The following is a 22232-nucleotide window of genomic DNA, read 5'->3' as shown; positions in this document are numbered from 1 at the left end:
ATCCCATTTAGGAGCTATGAATTCCCCTTAAAATCACAGGTAAAGGAATCTTGAGAAACATTTTACTCGTCACATTTATCCTACAAGTTCAGGCAATCTTTAAAATCTGTGTGGCAGCTACAAATTCTGTCTCTATACATCAAGGAATCAAGTCTGATTACAGTGGTCTATGCCATGATAAACATTACAACTAGACTACTGTAATGCCCTGCACATTGGTGTGACTGCAAAGAGTTTGCATCTGCTTCAAATAATTCAGAATTCTACAGCACAACTGAGAGGGTTGCAAGTGGCATGTCCACATCACATCTCTTTGCAAAAACTGCAATGGCTTTAAATACAGGAACAAATTTTAAAACATCTTGTTGAATCTTCAAGGTCCTCAGAGGACAAAATAAATGAACTTTCCACTTCTTTTGAGGCCTCTAAGGTCCTCCCAAGAAGCTTGCCTAACTACCTTTGCCAAAGGAAATCATGTGACATTTGCAGCAAGCCACCTTAGCTTATGCACTCTGGAACTCATTCCCAAAGAAGCTATACTTAACTGAAGAACCAAATGAAAGCCTGTCTCATCCAAGCCTTCAGTGACTGTGATGACTGATCAGCCAGTCACTCACACTGCATCTTGTGCACACCACCTGACCAAGGTCAATTGCAGATGCTTTATTGAGCTGTACATACAGTAAACCTTTAGACTATCTACCCACATTTATTTATCCCACTGTCTTACCCATCTTGGCTGTCTATATGTCCCAACTGCACTTGTCTCATCTGCTGCCTTTTAAAAGTTTATATTGTACTGATATTGTGAGTATCATGCTTCTATTATTTGAATGTTCTAGGGTACTATTTTAATATGTTTGGTACTGATACTGTATCATATTATTGCTGTTACTGTAATTTGTAAATTTTGTGAGAAGTTCAACAACTAAAAAGCAATAAAACCAACACAAGGAGTTTTTCCCCAATGATAGAAACTTAACAATGGCATAAAAAATTCTGCCATTGTAAACCTAGGATTTGTGCAACTCCAATAGGTTTCTGAGGGTTTTCTCCTTGTAAAAGTAAAACACCATGATAGTCTTGACAAGCTTACAATAGACTAGTGTTTAAAAGTGTTCATATAGACTTATCTGATTATCACACTAGTCATTTCTGCACAATTTTGGATAGTGTTGATCCCATATACTTGTTCCATGCTTTCTTGAATTCAGATACAGTCTGTCTCTACCACGTGGTTGTTCACGTATCCGCCACCTTTTCTGTAAAAAAAAAAAAAGTATTTCCTTAGATTACTCCTCAGTCTACAACCTTTTAACTTCATTCTTTTGTTTTCTTTCAATTGAAATACACAACTTTTGTATGTTAAATGTTTAAATGTCTCTGTCCTATCCCCTCTTTCCCACCTTTTTTCCAGAGTATACATACTGAGGTCTATAAATCTGTTTCGATACGCTTTGACGGAGACTACTGACAAGTTTTGTAGTTGCCTTCTGGACCAACTCAATACTGTTTATATCTTTTTGAAGGTGCGGTCTCCAGAATTCCACACAGTATTCTAAGTGGGGCCTAACCAGATGCTTGTACACCTTTTTCCTGCTGGTCATTTCTTTCCCTGTATTCCTGTGCATCCTTCTGGCTTTGGCCATCACCTTTTCTACCTATTAGGCCACCTTAAGATCATCAGATACAATCACCCCCCCCCCCCCCCAATCCCGCTCTTCTTTTGTACACAGAAGTACCTCACCCCCTATACTATACAGCTTCCTTGGAGTTTTGCAGCCCAAGTGCATGACCCTTCATTTTTTAGCATTGAATCTTAGTTGCCCGTTTTTGGACCATTCTTCAAGCTTTGCTAGGGATCTCATGCTATCCACCCACTGGGGTGCCTACCCTATTGCAGAATTTTGTATCATCTGTAAAGAGATAAACCTTACCAGACAATATCATTCACAAAGATGTTAAAAAGAGCTGGCCCAGACCAGTCTCTGTAGCACACCACTGATAACATCCTTTTCCTCTGAGTAGCTCCGTTATCCACAACCCTCTGCCTCCTTCCACTTCAACCAGTTTCTCACCCAGACAGACATTTTTAATGTCCATACCAAGGGCACTCGGTCTATTTATCAGTTGCCTGTGCAGAACCATGTCAAAGACTTTGCTAAAATGTAAGTAAGTTACATCTAGTGCTCCGCCTAAATCAAACTGTTTTGTCACTCAGTCAAAACAATTAATCAGATTTGTCTGACATGACCTGCCTCTAGTAAAACCATGCTGCCTTGCATCCTGCATCCTCACAATCCTGCTTCAGAAGCGTTTCCATTATTTTACTCACCACAGAGATCAGACTAACAGGCCTGTAATTGCCAGCCTCTTCCATACTTCCCCTTTTGTGTTCCTTTTGTGGAAAGGAACCACATCCACCCTTCTCCAGTCCTCTGGGACCACTCCAGGCTCTAAAGAAGCATTGAAAAGGTTAGATAGCAGAGCTGCCAGGACTTCTGAGTTCCTTGAGTACCTTTGGATGTATCCCATCAGGCCCATCATTTTGTGTACTTTTAATTTAGTTAGATTCTCGAGAACGTTATACACTTAACTGCAGTGTAAGTTGCCTATGGGGCCCATTTTCAAAAGAAAACTGTTTAAAAATTAGCAAAAAGCAGCATTTGGACATTTTACTTGCCAAAATGTTCAAATTGCTATTTTCGAAATCGATTTTGCAGACATTTGTTTATGCAATTCGTCTGCAGTGCGTCCAGATCATAAGGGGGATTGTGGGGGGGGGGGGAACTAGGGTGTTCCTAACACTTGGACATTTTTCTGCCATAATAGAAACATAGAAGCAGGACAGCAAATAAGGGTCAAATGGCCCATCCAGTCTGCCCTTCCTTAGTAACCCCTAACTCCTCCTTTTCCCACATGCCTGTCCCACGCTTTCTTAAATTGTCAGTCTTCGTCTCCACAACCTCCACTGGGAGACCATTCCACCACCCTTTCCGTGAAAGAGTATTTTCTTAGATTCCTCTTAAGTCTGTTTCCTCTTAATTTCATCCTATGTCCTCTCATTCCAGAGTTTTCCGTCATTTGAAAATGGCTCACCTCCTGAACATCTACTACTACTACTACTACTACTATTTAGCATTTCTATAGCGCTACAAGGCATACGCAGCGCTGTACAAACATAGAAGAAAGACAGTCCCTGCTCAAAGAGCTTACAATCTAATAGACAAAAAATAAATAAAGTAAGCAAATCAAATCAATTAATGTGAACGGGAAGGAAGAGAGGAGGGTAGGTGGAGGCGAGTGGTTACAAGTGGTTACGAGTCAAAAGCAATGTTAAAGAGGTGGGTTTTCAGTCTAGATTTAAAGGTGGCCAAGGATGGGGCAAGACGTAGGGGCTCAGGAAGTTTATTCCAGGCGTAGGGTGCAGCGAGACAGAAGGCGCGAAGTCTGGAGTTGGCAGTACTGGAGAAGGGAACAGATAAGAAGGATTTATCCATGGAGCGGAGTGCACGGGAAGGGGTGTAGGGAAGGACGAGTGTGGAGAGATACTGGGGAGCAGCAGAGTGAGTACATTTATAGGTTAGTAGAAGAAGTTTGAACAGGATGCGAAAACGGATAGGGAGCCAGTGAAGGGTCTTGAGGAGAGGGGTAGTATGAGTAAAGCGACCCTGGCGGAAGATGAGACGGGCAGCAGAGTTTTGAACCGACTGGAGAGGGGAGAGGTGACTAAGTGGGAGGCCAGCAAGAAGCAGATTGCAGTAGTCTAAACGAGAGGTGACAAGGGTGTGGATGAGGGTTTTGGTAGAGTGCTCGGAAAGAAAGGGGCGGATTTACGGATGTTGTAAAGAAAGAAACGACAGGTCTTGGCGGACTGCTGGATATGAGCAGAGAAGGAGAGAGAAGAGTCAAAGATGACCCCAAGGTTTCGAGCTGAGGAGACAGGGAGAATGAGAGAGCCATCAACAGAAATAGAAAACGGGGGGAGCGGGGAGGTGGGTTGGGGGGGGAAAATGAGAAGCTCGGTTTTGGTCATATTTAATTTCAGGTGGCGTTGAGACATCCAGGCAGCAATGTCAGACAAGCACGCTGAAACTTTGGTTTGGATGCAAGGTGAGATATCAGGGGTAGAAAGGTAGATTTGGGAGTCATCAGCATAGAGGTGGTAGGAAAAGCCATGGGATGAGATTAATGAACCAAGGGAAGAAGTGTAGATAGAAAAGAGGAGGGGACCAAGAACAGAACCCTGGGGTACGCCGACAGGCAGAGGGATAGAAGTAGAAGAGGATCCACCAGAGTGAACACTAAAGGTGCGGAGGGAGAGGTAGGAAGAGAACCAGGAAAGGACAGAGCCCTGGAATCCAAGTGAGGACAGGGTATCGAGAAGTATGCTGTGATCGACAGTGTCAAAAGCAGCGGAAAGATCAAGAAGAATGAGGATGGAATATTGACCTCTGGATTTAGCCAGTAATAGGTCATTGGAGACTTTAGTAAGCGCAGTTTCGGTTGAGTGGAGAGGGCGAAAACCAGATTGTAATGGGTCAAGAATAGCATGTGAGGAGAGAAAATCAAGGCAGCGGCGGTGAACAGCACGCTCAAGTAATTTGGAGAGAAAAGGAAGGAGGGAGATGGGTCGGTAATTAGAGGGACAAGTAGGGTCAAGTGAAGGCTTCTTAAGGAGAGGTGTGACCACAGCATGTTTAAAGGCAGCAGGGACAGTCGCAGTGGAAAGTGAGAGGTTGAGAATGTGACAGATAAAAGGAATAAGAGTAGGAGAGATGGCATTAAGAAGGTGGGTGGGAATGGGATCAGAGGAACAGGTGGTACATTTGAGGAAGAAAGGAGAAGTGTAGTTTCCTCAATAGTAACTTCAGGAAAGGAGGAAAGGGAATGAGGGGAAGGAGAGAGAGGGGAACGGACTAGTGGAGGGAGAGCTGGTGAGGTAGAGAAAGCAAGGTTTATCTTTTGAACCTTGTTGTGAAAGAATTCAGCAAGGGTCTGAGGAGATAGTGAAGGGGGAGTTGGGGGAGGGGGCACCTTGAGGAGAGAGTTCAATGTGGTGAAGAGAAGTCGAGGATTAGAGCCAAGAGAGTTGGTCAGTTGGATATAATAATCCTGTTTGGCACGTAAAAGAGCAGATTGGAAGGAGGTCAGCATGAACTTAAAGTGTAAGAAATCAGCAAGGGCCCGAGATTTCCGCCAGAGGCGTTCGGCGGAGCGGGTACAGGAACGTAGGTAGCGGATATTAGAAGTCAGCCAAGGTTGGGGTTTAGTACGCCTTACAGGGCGGGTCATCAAAGGTGCAAGAGTGTCTAAGGCAGAGGATAGAGTATTGTTGTAAGAAGAAACAGCCTCGTTGACAGACGTGGATGGTGCCACAGTAGAGAGGAGGTTTGAAACATGGGAGGATAGAGATGAAGGGTCAATGTCGTGAAGATTCCTAGATAAATTAGATAGGATAGGACGGGACTGGGAGGGAGGAGATTTAAGTGTGAAAGTTATAAGATGGTGATCAGAGAGGGGAAGATCGGAGGCAAGGAAACTAGAGGGTGAACAGTTGGAGGAGAAGATGAGATCTAGACAGTGACCATTTTGATGAGTGGGGGAGGTGGAGCATAGTTGGAGATTAAAGGACGACGTTAAAGCGAGTAACTTGGAAATATAAGAGTTGGAAGGATCATTAGCAGGAATATTAAAGTCACCAAGGATGAGAGAGGGGGAGGAAGGATCATGGAAGAAGGCAAGCCAGGCATCAAAGTCACTGAGAAAGGATGAAAGGGACTTATCAGGGGGACGATAAATGACCGCTATTCGAAGAGGCAGAGGAGAGAAAAGGCGGATAGAGTGGACTTCAAAGGAGGAAAAACAGTGAGATTGAGGTGGAAGAAGGGGTTGAAATCTGGAGGAGGGAGAGAGAAGTAGTCCAACACCGCCCCCACGGCCAGCAGGGCGAGGAGTATGTGAAAATAGATAACCACCATGGCACAGGGCTGCGACTGAAGCAGAGTCATCAGGGCAGAGCCAGGTTTCTGTTATGGCGAGCAGATGGAGGTGACGCGAGATAAAGAGGTCCTGGATATAGGGGAGTTTGTTACAGATAGAGCGGGCATTCCATAGGGCGCAAGAGAAGGGCAGAGAAGAGGAGGGGAGTAGAGGAATAGAGATGAGGTTAGAGAGGTCACGGTGAGATCTGTAGAGTTTGGATAATAGTTGGTGAGGAGGGCCAGGATTGGGATTGATGTCACCAGCTGAGAGTAAGAGAAGGAGTAAAAGAGAGCGGAGGAGAGTAGGAGAGGTGTGGCCACGAAGGCGTCGAAGGCGAGAGGTATTTAGGTGGAATGGGGAAGGCAAAATGGAGGGAAGAAGGAGACGGAGATTAAAAGCCAAAAAGGAGGAAGAGGGTAGGAGAGAAGGTGAGGTGATGAAGTCAATGGATGGGAAGTGAGTTCCTGTAGCGGAGAGAGGTAGGGGGTGAGGGAAAAGATTAGGAAGGGACAGAGCTAGGAAGAGAATGTGAATAGGGGCCATAAACGATTAAGGTACTTTAGCAACTGGAAAAAGATTAAATACAAAGAGAAAAATGCCCCGCGCGCCATTAGGCGCGCGGCACCTAGAGCGGAGGCCCTGAGTGGATCGGGGTGGACCTGGGTGTCACCCCGGAGAAGGCTGTAAGGATATGCAGATGAGCTGCAAGTCCTCCACAGCACCTGAAAGGCAGCTGGTGGTAGAGGTGGGTACCTCTCAGCTGAGGAAAGGCTTACCAGGGGTTAGGCCGAAGCCAGCATTCCTCCCCCTGAGGGTCGCCTGATCCTAGCTAAAAAGCACCTGGGAACTCTGGGCACTTGGAGAGAAGGCCCTGGGAAGGTCGGGGTGGAACTGGAGTCACCCCGGATACAGCTGTGAGGAAATGCAGAAGGGCTGCAAGTCCTCCACAGCACCTGGTGGGAGCGCTGGGCACCTAGAGCGGAGGCCCTGAGTGGATCGGGGTGGACCTGGGTGTCACCCCGGAGAAGGCTGTAAGGATATGCAGATGAGCTGCAAGTCCTCCACAGCACCTGAAAGGCAGCTGGTGGTAGAGGTGGGTACCTCTCAGCTGAGGAAAGGCTTACCAGGGGTTAGGCCGAAGCCAGCATTCCTCCCCCTGAGGGTCGCCTGATCCTAGCTAAAAAGCACCTGGGAACTCTGGGCACTTGGAGAGAAGGCCCTGGGAAGGTCGGGGTGGAACTGGAGTCACCCCGGATACAGCTGTGAGGAAATGCAGAAGGGCTGCAAGTCCTCCACAGCACCTGGTGGGAGCGCTGGGCACCTAGAGCGGAGGCCCTGAGTGGATCGGGGTGGACCTGGGTGTCACCCCGGAGAAGGCTGTAAGGATATGCAGATGAGCTGCAAGTCCTCCACAGCACCTGAAAGGCAGCTGGTGGTAGAGGTGGGTACCTCTCAGCTGAGGAAAGGCTTACCAGGGGTTAGGCCGAAGCCAGCATTCCTCCCCCTGAGGGTCGCCTGATCCTAGCCAAAAAGCACCTGGGAACTCTGGGCACTTGGAGAGAAGGCCCTGGGAAGGTCGGGGTGGAACTGGAGTCACCCCGGATACAGCTGTGAGGAAATGCAGAAGGGCTGCAAGTCCTCCACAGCACCTGGTGGGAGCGCTGGGCACCTAGAGCGGAGGCCCTGAGTGGATCGGGGTGGACCTGGGTGTCACCCCGGAGAAGGCTGTAAGGATATGCAGATGAGCTGCAAGTCCTCCACAGCACCTGAAAGGCAGCTGGTGGTAGAGGTGGGTACCTCTCAGCTGAGGAAAGGCTTACCAGGGGTTAGGCCGAAGCCAGCATTCCTCCCCCTGAGGGTCGCCTGATCCTAGCTAAAAAGCACCTGGGAACTCTGGGCACTTGGAGAGAAGGCCCTGGGAAGGTCGGGGTGGAACTGGAGTCACCCCGGATACAGCTGTGAGGAAATGCAGAAGGGCTGCAAGTCCTCCACAGCACCTGGTGGGAGCGCTGGGCACCTAGAGCGGAGGCCCTGAGTGGATCGGGGTGGACCTGGGTGTCACCCCGGAGAAGGCTGTAAGGATATGCAGATGAGCTGCAAGTCCTCCACAGCACCTGAAAGGCAGCTGGTGGTAGAGGTGGGTACCTCTCAGCTGAGGAAAGGCTTACCAGGGGTTAGGCCGAAGCCAGCATTCCTCCCCCTGAGGGTCGCCTGATCCTAGCCAAAAAGCACCTGGGAACTCTGGGCACTTGGAGAGAAGGCCCTGGGAAGGTCGGGGTGGAACTGGAGTCACCCCGGATACAGCTGTGAGGAAATGCAGAAGGGCTGCAAGTCCTCCACAGCACCTGGTGGGAGCGCTGGGCACCTAGAGCGGAGGCCCTGAGTGGATCGGGGTGGACCTGGGTGTCACCCCGGAGAAGGCTGTAAGGATATGCAGATGAGCTGCAAGTCCTCCACAGCACCTGAAAGGCAGCTGGTGGTAGAGGTGGGTACCTCTCAGCTGAGGAAAGGCTTACCAGGGGTTAGGCCGAAGCCAGCACTCCTCCCCCTGAGGGTCGCCTGATCCTAGCTAAAAAGCACCTGGGAACTCTGGGCACTTGGAGAGAAGGCCCTGGGAAGGTCGGGGTGGAACTGGAGTCACCCCGGATACAGCTGTGAGGAAATGCAGAAGGGCTGCAAGTCCTCCACAGCACCTGGTGGGAGCGCTGGGCACCTAGAGCGGAGGCCCTGAGTGGATCGGGGTGGACCTGGGTGTCACCCCGGAGAAGGCTGTAAGGATATGCAGATGAGCTGCAAGTCCTCCACAGCACCTGAAAGGCAGCTGGTGGTAGAGGTGGGTACCTCTCAGCTGAGGAAAGGCTTACCAGGGGTTAGGCCGAAGCCAGCATTCCTCCCCCTGAGGGTCGCCTGATCAATGCCACTTAAGTATTTAAACGTCTCTATCATATCTCATCTCTCCACCTCTCTTCCAGCATTATACATGTTGAGGTTCATGATGGAATAAAACCAAAACATCCAGAAGTAAAACTAAGATGTTTTGAGCTAGACCTGTTTTAATAACTACTAAGCCACAAAAATATGCCCCGGATGACCACTGGAGGAATAAAGGAATGACCCTTCCTTACTCTCCCAGTGGTCACTGACCCACTTCCACCCCACAAAAATGTGAAAGAAACAGTATTTACCAGCCTCTATGATAGCCTCAGATGTTATGAGCAGCATGCAGGTCCCTGGAGTAGTCTAGTGGTTGGTGTAGTGCATTGTGGAGAAGGGGACTCGGGCCCATAATCCACTCTTACGCTTGTGGTGGAACTGTCAGCCCACCAAAAACCTACTGTACCTGCTTATAGATGACACTTGCAGATATAAAGGGTATTGTAGTGGATGTATAGTTCGGTACAATGGGTTTTGGAGGGCTCACCATACAATATAAGGAGATAACGGTGAGATGTGTACCTGGGAGCTTTTATGTGAAGTTCACTGTAGTACTCCTTAGAGTGCTCCACTGTTCTGGGATGTATGTGTGGCCAGTCTACTAACTATATCCCAATGGCTTGATTTTGTGTGTTTTTCACTTGGACCTTTTTTTTTTTCCTCCAAAAAATGGACCAAAAAGATACAGAGCACAAAAACATCTAGCAAGTGGTCATTAAAAAAAAAAAAAAATAGACATGTTTTCTGATCCAAGATGGCGACGGTCTGAGACACAGCACCAGACGCGCTCCATTCTGAGAGACAAACGCTGTTGAAGAGGGTTCCTCTCCTATCGCTGGAATGGGGAAAAGGAGAGGCAAAGTTAGGGAGACTCCCTCCACCACTACTGGGGCTCACCAGCTCCAACAGACGACCTAGGAACAGTTCGGACAGCTTCTACCCCCGCAGTTGAAGCAAGCGTGTCTGTGCTTACTAGCAGTGTAGACGGGGTCTCCTTGAGCCCCGTTAAACGTGCGGCTCCTCCCCAGCCAGGTCGAGGAAGCCTGGAGTCAAGCACTGCAGCTCAGTCTCAGAGTGGGGACCAGAGCGAGCAGGGGGGGGGGAACTTGCCCACGCTGAGAGGAAAACTAAATGCTAGCAGCCTGGAGGAACCAATGGTGAGATCTATTCCTGCGCTGTGTTCACAGATAGTGAGTACATTGGAACAAGCTGCTAAAGCCCCTCTTCCTGTTTTTTCTTTTTGGAATATTGAAAAGCCAGCCGTAGTGACAATGGAGTCACTCTGGGACTTGACATTTACAACGCAATCTTCCTTACAATCCTTGATAACTAAAAATACTAAAGTAATTAAGTCTTTATCGGCGGGTGCTCTTATTCAGGCACAGACTTGTGAACAACAAGCTTCTGAAATGAAAACTGGATGAAAGGATTCGGAAAATGGAACTTGAGACAAATCTCATTGAGAGAGAAAAATTTTGCTTTCAGACACTTGGAATAAGAGAACCAATCCAGGAGGCTGAATTTGAGACTGATAAATTTTCCTAGATCACCCCTAATTACACCGATACAAATGGTTAAAAAATACCTAACTGAAATTTTAGGCATGTCAGAGGATTCTTTACCACCTATAACCGGGGCGTTTTACTTACATGGAGGCATATTTTCAAAGCACTTTGGGAGGCTAAGTTCCATAGGTTTCTATGGAACTTTGGGAGGCTAAGTGCTTTGAAAATGAGCCTGATGGTAATATTAAAACAGATTTTTTAGCTTTGCATCCAAGGATTCTGGCAATAGTGGCAAGCTTTGTACTTAAATTTCCTTGTATTTGTCATATACTATTTCAATCTAAGCAATTTCAATTCTTTGATCCCAAACAATTAGAAGAATTCTTATTAAGCAAGGAAGAGGTTAATGTAACAGTCTAGTTATAGACAGTACACTGTAAGATAGCTTGGAGTAAGCCACCTGGGTAAGCTGTATCATTAATTTTAGTTAATTATAAGATGTATAAGTATATATATTTAATTCTGGTTATTTTGTTATTTAATTCTTAATTTTTGTTATTTCCTTTCTGGGATCAATTACCTAAAAATTATTGTGGTCGATACTTAATGAAAATTTAGCTGAATGAGTTATATTTCAGATTTATTTTCCAAATCTGTGTATTATCACTCATAAGATGTATATGACTGTTATAAAATGTAATAAACAAAATTAATTAAAAGAATAGGCATTTTGCTGTTTTGAAAAATCACTACAGTGGGGGAAATAAGTATTTGATCCCTTGCTGATTTTGTAAGTTTGCCCACTGACAAAGACATGAGCAGCCCATAATTGAAGGGTAGGTTATTGGTAACAGTGAGAGATAGCACATCACAAATTAAATCCGGAAAATCACATTGTGGAAAGTATATGAATTTATTTGCATTCTGCAGAGGGAAATAAGTATTTGATCCCCCACCAACCAGTAAGAGATCTGGCCCCTACAGACCAGGTAGATGCTCCAAATCAACTCGTTACCTGCATGACAGACAGCTGTCGGCAATGGTCACCTGTATGAAAGACACCTGTCCACAGACTCAGTGAATCAGTCAGACTCTAACCTCTACAAAATGGCCAAGAGCAAGGAGCTGTCTAAGGATGTCAGGGACAAGATCATACACCTGCACAAGGCTGGAATGGGCTACAAAACCATCAGTAAGACGCTGGGCGAGAAGGAGACAACTGTTGGTGCCATAGTAAGAAAATGGAAGAAGTACAAAATGACTGTCAATCGACAAAGATCTGGGGCTCCACGCAAAATCTCACCTCGTGGGGTATCCTTGATCATGAGGAAGGTTAGAAATCAGCCTACAACTACAAGGGGGGAACTTGTCAATGATCTCAAGGCAGCTGGGACCACTGTCACCACGAAAACCATTGGTAACACATTACGACATAATGGATTGCAATCCTGCAGTGCCCGCAAGGTCCCCCTGCTCCGGAAGGCACATGTGACGGCCCGTCTGAAGTTTGCCAGTGAACACCTGGATGATGCCGAGAGTGATTGGGAGAAGGTGCTGTGGTCAGATGAGACAAAAATTGAGCTCTTTGGCATGAACTCAACTCGCCGTGTTTGGAGGAAGAGAAATGCTGCCTATGACCCAAAGAACACCGTCCCCACTGTCAAGCATGGAGGTGGAAATGTTATGTTTTGGGGGTGTTTCTCTGCTAAGGGCACAGGACTACTTCACCGCATCAATGGGAGAATGGATGGGGCCATGTACCGTACAATTCTGAGTGACAACCTCCTTCCCTCCGCCAGGGCCTTAAAAATGGGTCGTGGCTGGGTCTTCCAGCACGACAATGACCCAAAACATACAGCCAAGGCAACAAAGGAGTGGCTCAGGAAGAAGCACATTAGGGTCATGGAGTGGCCTAGCCAGTCACCAGACCTTAATCCCATTGAAAACTTATGGAGGGAGCTGAAGCTGCGAGTTGCCAAGCGACAGCCCAGAACTTAATGATTTAGAGATGATCTGCAAAGAGGAGTGGACCAAAATTCCTCCTGACATGTGTGCAAACCTCATCATCAACTACAGAAGACGTCTGACCGCTGTGCTTGCCAACAAGGGTTTTGCCACCAAGTATTAGGTCTTGTTTGCCAGAGGGATTAAATACTTATTTCCCTCTGCAGAATGCAAATAAATTCATATACTTTCCACAATGTGATTTTCCGGATTTAATTTGTGATGTGCTATCTCTCACTGTTACCAATAACCTACCCTTCAATTATGGGCTGCTCATGTCTTTGTCAGTGGGCAAACTTACAAAATCAGCTAGGCATTTTGCCGTTATCTACAGTGGGGGAAATAAGTATTTGATCCCTTGCTGATTTTGTAAGTTTGCCCACTGACAAAGACATGAGCAGCCCATAATTGAAGGGTAGGTTATTGGTAACAGTGAGAGATAGCACATCACAAATTAAATCCGGAAAATCACATTGTGGAAAGTATATGAATTTATTTGCATTCTGCAGAGGGAAATAAGTATTTGATCCCCCACCAACCAGTAAGAGATCTGGCCCCTACAGACCAGGTAGATGCTCCAAATCAACTCGTTACCTGCATGACAGACAGCTGTCGGCAATGGTCACCTGTATGAAAGACACCTGTCCACAGACTCAGTGAATCAGTCAGACTCTAACCTCTACAAAATGGCCAAGAGCAAGGAGCTGTCTAAGGATGTCAGGGACAAGATCATACACCTGCACAAGGCTGGAATGGGCTACAAAACCATCAGTAAGACGCTGGGCGAGAAGGAGACAACTGTTGGTGCCATAGTAAGAAAATGGAAGAAGTACAAAATGACTGTCAATCGACAAAGATCTGGGGCTCCACGCAAAATCTCACCTCGTGGGGTATCCTTGATCATGAGGAAGGTTAGAAATCAGCCTACAACTACAAGGGGGAACTTGTCAATGATCTCAAGGCAGCTGGGACCACTGTCACCACGAAAACCATTGGTAACACATTACGACATAACGGATTGCAATCCTGCAGTGCCCGCAAGGTCCCCCTGCTCCGGAAGGCACATGTGACGGCCCGTCTGAAGTTTGCCAGTGAACACCTGGATGATGCCGAGAGTGATTGGGAGAAGGTGCTGTGGTCAGATGAGACAAAAATTGAGCTCTTGGCATGAACTCAACTCGCCGTGTTTGGAGGAAGAGAAATGCTGCCTATGACCCAAAGAACACCGTCCCCACTGTCAAGCATGGAGGTGAAATGTTATGTTTTGGGGGTGTTTCTCTGCTAAGGGCACAGGACTACTTCACCGCATCAATGGGAGAATGGATGGGGCCATGTACCGTACAATTCTGAGTGACAACCTCCTTCCCTCCGCCAGGGCCTTAAAAATGGGTCGTGGCTGGGTCTTCCAGCACGACAATGACCCAAAACATACAGCCAAGGCAACAAAGGAGTGGCTCAGGAAGAAGCACATTAGGGTCATGGAGTGGCCTAGCCAGTCACCAGACCTTAATCCCATTGAAAACTTATGGAGGGAGCTGAAGCTGCGAGTTGCCAAGCGACAGCCCAGAACTCTTAATGATTTAGAGATGATCTGCAAAGAGGAGTGGACCAAAATTCCTCCTGACATGTGTGCAAACCTCATCATCAACTACAGAAGACGTCTGACCGCTGTGCTTGCCAACAAGGGTTTTGCCACCAAGTATTAGGTCTTGTTTGCCAGAGGGATTAAATACTTATTTCCCTCTGCAGAATGCAAATAAATTCATATACTTTCCACAATGTGATTTTCCGGATTTAATTTGTGATGTGCTATCTCTCACTGTTACCAATAACCTACCCTTCAATTATGGGCTGCTCATGTCTTTGTCAGTGGGCAAACTTACAAAATCAGCAAGGGATCAAATACTTATTTCCACCACTGTATATTCGCCCTTGGATTCTGGATGTTTTGACAAAACATCTAAAGTCAGACTTAGTCGTCATATCGAAGATGCCCCTCTACATCAAGTTACACCTTTTTATATACTATTCTGGGTGAATCTCATCATAAATCTTAATAACCTGTGCAGACTATAGTCATATGACATACTTTTGTAGTGAACTGCTATCTTCAGGAAATACCTGCTTACAGCTTTGGCATAGTTGGTCTCTTAAGCAAGTAGCTCTTCCACTGCCATGCACAATCCAGATGATGCTCTAAATCACCACATACAGGTAGACCATGGCTCCTGCTGGTCTTCCTTAATGCCTTTCCTGCCCTTCTTACTCCACATCTCCCACATGAAAGCATATGTGGTACTGTTAATTAGAAGATGTCAGTGTTATTGCACAAAATACATTTGACCTTTTCTATAGTTTTTTGTTCCTTCATTTTTTGTTTGTAGCAACAACTCTGACCAGAATAATGTAGATGAGGAAGGGTCAAGAGATTTTAGTACAAAAAGAGAAAAACTTGTTGTGCGTCCTGAAGAAATCCCTCCAGTTCCCGAAAACAAATTTTTACTAAGGCGAGATGTACCTGTTCCTAATCAAGAACCTGAACCGTAAGTTGAAGACTTAACCTTTCTGTCAAAGTTAAATATTCCTTAAACTTCGTAGTTTCTGACATCTGCATTGCTTTGTCTTTATTAATACTTGTTGAAATATTTGTCAGTTTTCTTTTGTCTATTAGCAGATTTCTGAAAACATGTCTGAAAACACGTTTAAAATATGCTTAGTTAGGCATTACGCTAAATATTTGGCCTAATTACTACAAAGCATATCAGGTGTATTGTAAATTTTCCTTCAGCAAGCAGAATTGAGTCAGGCACACAACTGGGTGACATCTGATGGGGCCAAGACAGAACAGAAGCAGTGTTCCATAATTAAACCTAATCGGACACAAGTCTGCTGTAAAGACAACCACCTCATCACACAAAAGATCCTGTAAAATATTCTAAAACCCTGTTTGATATTATGACAACTAAAATTTATATTAAAGTTCTGATGTCACGTCAAAAAAAACCTCAGGACTTACCATACCATAACAGCACTAAGTCCATGGACATAAAGAGCAACAACCTTATTCTTGAAAAGGCAGCACAGTAAATATTAGCACTGGACCTTAAAATACCAGAACACCACCTAGTGAGAAAACGGAGCAAAAGGGACTGCTACACAATCTCTACAAGGAAACTATATGCTAGCAGAATACATCACCTTGGTTACACATGCAGAACAAACTGGACCTTCAATAAATCAAATCAAAATTGGGACTTTTATACTGCTAAAATCCCCTTTTCAGGGTTCGGTGTGGTTTACAACAATTAGGGTATGTTGATGTGGAACATCAAGAGGTTATTGTCCAGTCTTTCACTAACTCGCCCCCTTTCCATCCAGCATCTCCCTTATTTCTCTCCCCATCCTTCCAGTGTCTCCCCCTCTCTCTCTGCATCCTTCCATCCAGTGTCTCCTCTTTCTCTCCCTGCATCCTTCCATCCAGCACCTTCCCTCTTTCTCTCCTACCCTACCTTTCCATCCAGTGTCATCCCTCTTTCTCTCTCCATCCTTCCACCAATTACCCTCTCCCAATCCTTCCATCCATTGTCTCCCTCTATCTCCCCTTCCTTCTATACAGTTCTCTCTCTTGACCCTTTTCCATTCAGCATGTCCTCTCTCTCCCCATCCTTCCAATGTCTTTCCTCTTTCCCTCCCTACCCCCTCCTTCCAGCATTTTCCCTCTTTCTCCCTCCTTTCATCCCGCATTTCTCCGTCTGACAGCTAGGGTCTCCCCCAGTTTCTCCCCTGCAGCTTCTCTCTCTCTCCTGCCCATGTCCCCTCTTTCTCTCCCCATCTTTCCACTCATCTCTCGTTCTCTGTACCCCTCTTCCATCCAGCATCTTCTCTCTTTCTGCCCCCTCCTTCTAGCATTTTTCCTCTTTCTCCTCCCTCCTTTCATCCAGCATTTCTCCTCTTTATCTCTCCATCTGACCAGCCGGGGTCTCCCCCTTGCTCCCCTTCCTGCTTCCCAGCAGCCTGTCTCTCCCCTGCTCTTTTCCATATCCCCTCTTTCTCTCCCTATCTCTCTCTCTGGCTGTCCCCTCTTTCTCTGGCTCTCTCTCTATCTCTCTCTGTGTGTACCCTCCAGCGTCCTCACTCTTCTTTCTCTACCCTCTGCTCTCTCTGGGCACCTCCCTCTAGACACCCTTTCCCCCTTCCCCTACCCTTTCCAGCCATGTTTATCTCTCCCTCCGGGCCTCTTTGCAGCAGCGCTGACACAAGAATAAAAACAAGCGCGGGGCCACAGCAGCCTTCAGGCATGCGCTCCCCGGAACGGTAAATTGATGTCAGTGGGGGGCAGAGGACGGCAGAGCCGACAGCACATGCCTGAAGGCTGCTGCAGTCCCACGCTTGTTTTTGTTTTTATGCCGGCTATAGAGAGAAGCAGTGGCTCCTTTGTTCCTGCTGCTGCTCAACAGAAGCGGTGGCAGCGGAATTCAGCAGTAGACTTCCCGCTTTGATAGGAGTGTGGGAGATGACCTGTCAAAGTGGGAGTCTCCTGCTGAATGCGGGAGACTTGGCAGGTATGGGTTAGCTGTGGTGGTTTTCCACAGTAGCTCTGCTCGTCTAGTTTTGCTGACACTGATCAAACTATTGCATACCAGCACCAGCTTCCACTGTATCTGTGGCACCTCTAGCTAGCTGTTTGTTGCAGTGTCTCTAAGGCTTTTATTGCACCTGCACTTTTTCTTTATATTGGATAGCTAGCTAGCTATATTCAGAGCTACTTCAATTTAGCATTCTTCCCTGCACGTCTCCCTTAGGAAGCGTTTCTTCTCTTTCCTCTTTGGCCATCTCATCTGCGGTTTCTCTATTTGGCCGTTGTGGGCCTCATGTTCCGTTCCAGGCTTTGCCTTTCGGCATGGCTATGGCTCCATTCACCTTTTCCTAGGTTTGGGAGTTTTGCAGTATTCTCCACAAGGACAGCATCAGAGTGCACCTTGCTTTAGACGATTTCTGAGAGTCTATCTTCCCGGGTCTTCTCGGAATCCTTGGGCTGGGTGGTCACCCTTCAAATGAGCCACCTCGTCCCATTCCAGACAGCTCTGGTATGATTTTATTTCTTGACCGAGGACTGGGTGCACAGTCTGCTCAGGGCGCTGAGTCTTCAGGCCTGGCTACATATTCATATCTTGGGCTCTGTGTCGGACACTTTAGAGGTAGTGCTGTGGGCAATGCTGATAGACTTCTACAGCTCTTGCTTCTCAATGGGTGGTCTCCTCTGTTCCAGGAGTGTCAGCAGTGTCTTCCGTGGCTGTTCTCGGTACGGCTGTGCATGAACTGGTGGCTCCACAATTCCTCCCTGTGGAAGGGATGCCTTTGCGCCTCCGCAGTGGATGATGGTGGTGGTGGTCACGGATGCAAGTCTCTCGGACTGGAGAGCCCTTTGCCGCCTCCTTCCGTCTCCGGGGCAGTGGATGGCACGGGATGATGTAGCCAATCTCCCACCTGGACCTGCTTTTGGTGCTGTTCGTTTTCTAGCCTTTCGGGACACATTGCAGGCCAGACAGTGCTTGTGCCATCTTCCCCGCCTGGAACTGCTTTTCGTGCTGTTCGTCTTTAGCACTTCAGGACACGTTGCAGGCTAGGCGGTGCTTGTGCCATTTGAGAAGATGAGGTGGTGGCTGCTTCTTCGACAGAGTGGGACTCGGAGTCAGACTGTGGCCATCAGGGCGTGTTGTCCCCATGGAGTGGCTTTTCCTTCGGTGAGTTCTCTTTTCTGCCGTCTTCTGGTCTCGGCAGAATGGTTATTCCGCATCAGTGCATCTCCAGTTTGGCCTCGGGTAGAGAGCTCCGGAGGTAGATCTGATGGCGTCCCGGCTGGACGCCCAGATGCCCTCTTTCTTCTGTCATCCAAGAGAGGATGATTTGGCAGGGCTGGTTGTTCAATTGCTTCTTTAGCAGGAGGACGTCCTTCGATAGTGTTTCCTCCGTGGCATCTCTGCGGCAGAGTTTATTTGAATCGCTTGCCACCAGGGTTGAGTCATTCTGGTAGCTCTGGACTAACCACGTCGTCCTTGGTATGCAGATATAGTGCGGCTCCTGGTGGCATCTTCGTTTTGGATCCCGCTTGACTCCAGGCTCTTCCTTCTGGGTCCATTCCTGAGTGGATGATCCCTCTCGCTTCGGTCTTACGGCCTGGTTTTTTGAGAGGCTGACTCTGAGGAACAGAGTTCTTTGGACACAGTGGTTACTGTTTTGTTGCAATCTTGTATGTGGGCCACAGTCCACGGTCCACTTCAACCGCGTATTCTCAGATGTTGAGGATCGTTTGAGACTGGTTGTGGCCCACGCTTGGTCTTCATTGCGGGTGTCTGTTCCTCAGCGATTGAGTTCTTTCTGCAGGATGGGTTGTGGAAGGGCTTGGCCTGGCCTTGCACTCGGAGGTGGTGCATTTCTTGCATAGTGCTTTGCTCCTCCGCTGCTGCAACCTTGTTCACCCTGAAATCTCGTTCGTATTCTCCTAGTCTAGCTTGGGACTCCTTGTCTACCAAGCATTGCTTCGCACTCCTTTTGTTCCTTTGCAGAATGCTTCGCTTAGGAACCTACAAGCAGTGTTCTTGGTCGCCAATTCTTCGGCACGCAGAGTGTCTGAATTTTTAGCGCAGCCATGCCAAGCTGTTTTTTCTCTAATTTGCTGAGTATGGAGTGACCTTGCTTTCAGTTCCTTCTTTCCTTTCCGGCTGTGGTTTAGCTTTTCTTTTTCAGCTTCTCTTTCTTCCCTCCTGAGTCTGTCAGCTTTCACATTCATCCTATTCCCCCTCATTCCAGAGCTTCCTTTCAGCTGAAAGAGACTTGCCTCCTGTATATTTATGCAGTAGAGGTATTTTAATGTCTGTATCATATCTCCCCCCGCCCCCCACCTTTCTTCCAATGTATACGTGTTAACATCTGTTGGGATCTGCACCCACCTTAGCCAAACCCCAACTGATTACTGCTAGAAACCCACGCTCTTGGATTTGTTTCATAATACTTAGAAGTGAAATAAAAAGAAAAGTTTATTCTGGAAACAAGTACATAGTAGTATCAAGCAAGTCTGAAATACAGAAAAGAAATATTAGAGAGACTTTTCTATTTCTATGCCAGCTTCCTGCCATAGGAACATAAAGTCCCACTTCTACATAGATTTCCCTCATTTTTATACAACAACCCGGAAACTAATTCCTATCTTAGCACATCCCACTAACCAATCATCTACTTTCCTAATCCCACATATCAATTATCAGTTCATACCCCTAATTCTTAGAATAGCAGTTACGCCACTCCACCTGATTCTGAGTCACAAAGCCATGCTACATTCATCCACCTACTAGTAACTTCTCTCCCACCATACTTTCTGTCACAAATTCTAATCCCACCTCCTCATGCTACTTCAGCAGATTTTTTATATCACATATCCAAACTATATACTAGCTGATCTTGTGGTTAAGTTAGCAAACTGTTCCTAACTTCCCCCTTTCACTAACCAGATATAATGTGGTTTCAAACTGTATGAAACACAGGAAATCTTGTTCCAAGAATAAATATAAATCTAAATATCCATTAAAGTTATCTTAATTACGTGGGACCATTCTATATGCATGTACTTATCTTCTAAAAGCTTGTAACAAAGTTCACAATCAATAAATTCTTAAGCTGTCTTGTACAGTATCTTGCCTTAGACATGACCTTAACACTGGTCAGCAAAAATACAGAAAAAAACAGGGGGGTTTTCCATTCTGTGACTCACTTTCTCCGCAAGATCTTGTATAACCGTCTCTCGCCCACACAGACATCTGTCTCAGTAAAAAGGTCAATTTCCCCTTCTCCCATGTTTGTTATTATCCAGAGAAGTGCTCTGCATATACAAACCTTAGGGGTCCCGAGCCCCACAACACAGACTTATATTCTTTAAACCTTCCAGAAGGAGTTTCTAGAAAACTATTAGCTTCTAGGAAACCACCTACACAGAAATGTTATCATTTGAAGTGGAGAAGATTTTCACTGTGGTTTACAGCCAGAGCATTTGGCCCTGCTAGGTGTTCTCTTCCCTTATAGAGTACCTCCTCCATCTTTCCAAATATGGCCTCAAAACTAACTCAGCGTACACTTGAGTGCCATTAGCACTTTTCATTATAGAGCTGATAACATGCCAATTTCCGTTCATCCCTTGATAGTTAGGTTCATGAAAGGTTTATTTCATACCAGACCTCCTATCAAACCACTTCTGGTGGTGTGGGATCTCTGTCATCCTCACAGCTCTCATGAAACCTCCATTTGAATCACTTCATTCCTGTTCCCTGAAGTTCCTCACGTACAAATTATTGTTCTTAATAGCACTTAAAGAGTAAGCAAACTTCAAGCCCTTGTGGCAGACCTTCCTTACACCAAGTTCTACTATGACAGGGTTGTTCTCTGAACTCGCCCAAAATTCTTCCCTAAAATGGTATCAGAATTCCACCTCAATCAGTCCATTGTACTTCCTATCTTTTTCTCTAAGCCACCCACTCATCCTGAAGCAGCATTAAATAGTGTGCTCTAGTGTATTATCTGGAGCATACAAAACCTCATAGAAAATTCTTTGTCCCTAACAGATTAGGGATTCCCATCACCAAATGTACTATCTTGACTTGGCTGGCTGACTGTATCTCCTACATGTGTGTTCAGGCTTGGCTTACCCTTCATGGCCGGGTCACCGTTCACAACATAAGAACCATGGCGGCTTTCAGTAGCTCATTTCTCTTTTGCCTCCATTGAAGAAATTTGCAAGTCAGCAACGTGGTCTTCTATCCACAGCTTCACTGCTCAGTACTGTCTGGGAGCAATATTCTAAAAATACATGGTTTGGACAAGCAGTCCTGCAAAATCTTTTTACTACTTGAAGGTCAACTCTGCCCTCTGGCCCTTTTTTCTACCAGGCTCACTTTCAACTTATCTTGTGAGCCTGGCAGCTAGTGAGTCCCATGTGTTAGAGTATCATGGCTGCTTGTCCTCAGAGAAAGCAAAGTTACTTAACTGTAGCAGGGGCTCTCTGAGTACAGCAGGCATATATTATCACATCCCTCCTGCCTCCCCTTGGAGTTATCTTAGCTTTAATATTGTATTGGTGGTCCCGTGCTTGAGCATCAGGTGGGAAGGCACCCACTCGTGCATGGTGGGGGCGCTGGCTCAAAGTTTTAAGGAGAGTGCATTATGGCAGTCTCTGCACTGGGCTCCATGGATGATGTAACCCATATGTGAAAATATATGTCTGCTGTCCTCGGAGAACACCCGCTACAGGTAAGTAGTTTACTTTTTCCATAAACAGCAGGATTGATCAGACACAGTCTCTCCCACATTCCTGAGAGTTGCTTTTTTTTGCTTGAGGTATGGAGCAAACTGAAGAGATCATTACATAGAGAAAGGACCACAATTCTCAGAACCTGATACTTGGGTCCTGAGCTTTGGAATAGCTATTTAATCAAATGATAATGTCACTTGTGTCCCTAATTAATCTTGCTGTCTACAGTAAACGTTTATTAAAGGTGAGAAGCAAAATTGTACCAGTTAACATAATGATGTATGAAAAATATAGGTAAATTAATTTTTGAAATATGTGCTGCTACTTGTGTTTTATTTCAATATTCTCCGAGGACAAGCAAGCTGCTTGTTCTCACTGATGGGTTGACGTCCGACAGCAGCCCCAGGTCCGGAAATCTTCCTAGCAGCAAAGCTTGCTAGAGCCCTCGTGTGCACGCACCGTGCATGCGCGACCATGCCCCTCAGTCTCTTTTTTTCTGCAGTCAG

General features: G+C 46.4%; 1 protein-coding gene across 5 annotated transcripts in view; it reads left to right on the top strand.

Moving 5' to 3' along the window:
• The window catches only part of NKTR (natural killer cell triggering receptor), a 364002-nt gene that overhangs the window by 227391 nt on the left and 114379 nt on the right, over nt 1-22232 (top strand). For all 5 annotated transcript variants that reach the window (XM_030197676.1, XM_030197654.1, XM_030197662.1 and 2 more), the window contains one exon: nt 14813-14971. In XM_030197676.1, coding sequence (XP_030053536.1) covers nt 14813-14971 — 159 coding nt within the window. The remainder of the gene's footprint in view (nt 1-14812; nt 14972-22232) is intronic.

This window comes from Microcaecilia unicolor, chromosome 1, assembly GCF_901765095.1.
Source record: "Microcaecilia unicolor chromosome 1, aMicUni1.1, whole genome shotgun sequence".
In the NCBI taxonomy this organism is placed as follows: Eukaryota; Metazoa; Chordata; class Amphibia; order Gymnophiona; family Siphonopidae; genus Microcaecilia; species Microcaecilia unicolor.
The sequence above is the reverse complement of the archived record's forward strand: the minus strand, read 5'-3'. Positions and strand labels throughout refer to the sequence as shown.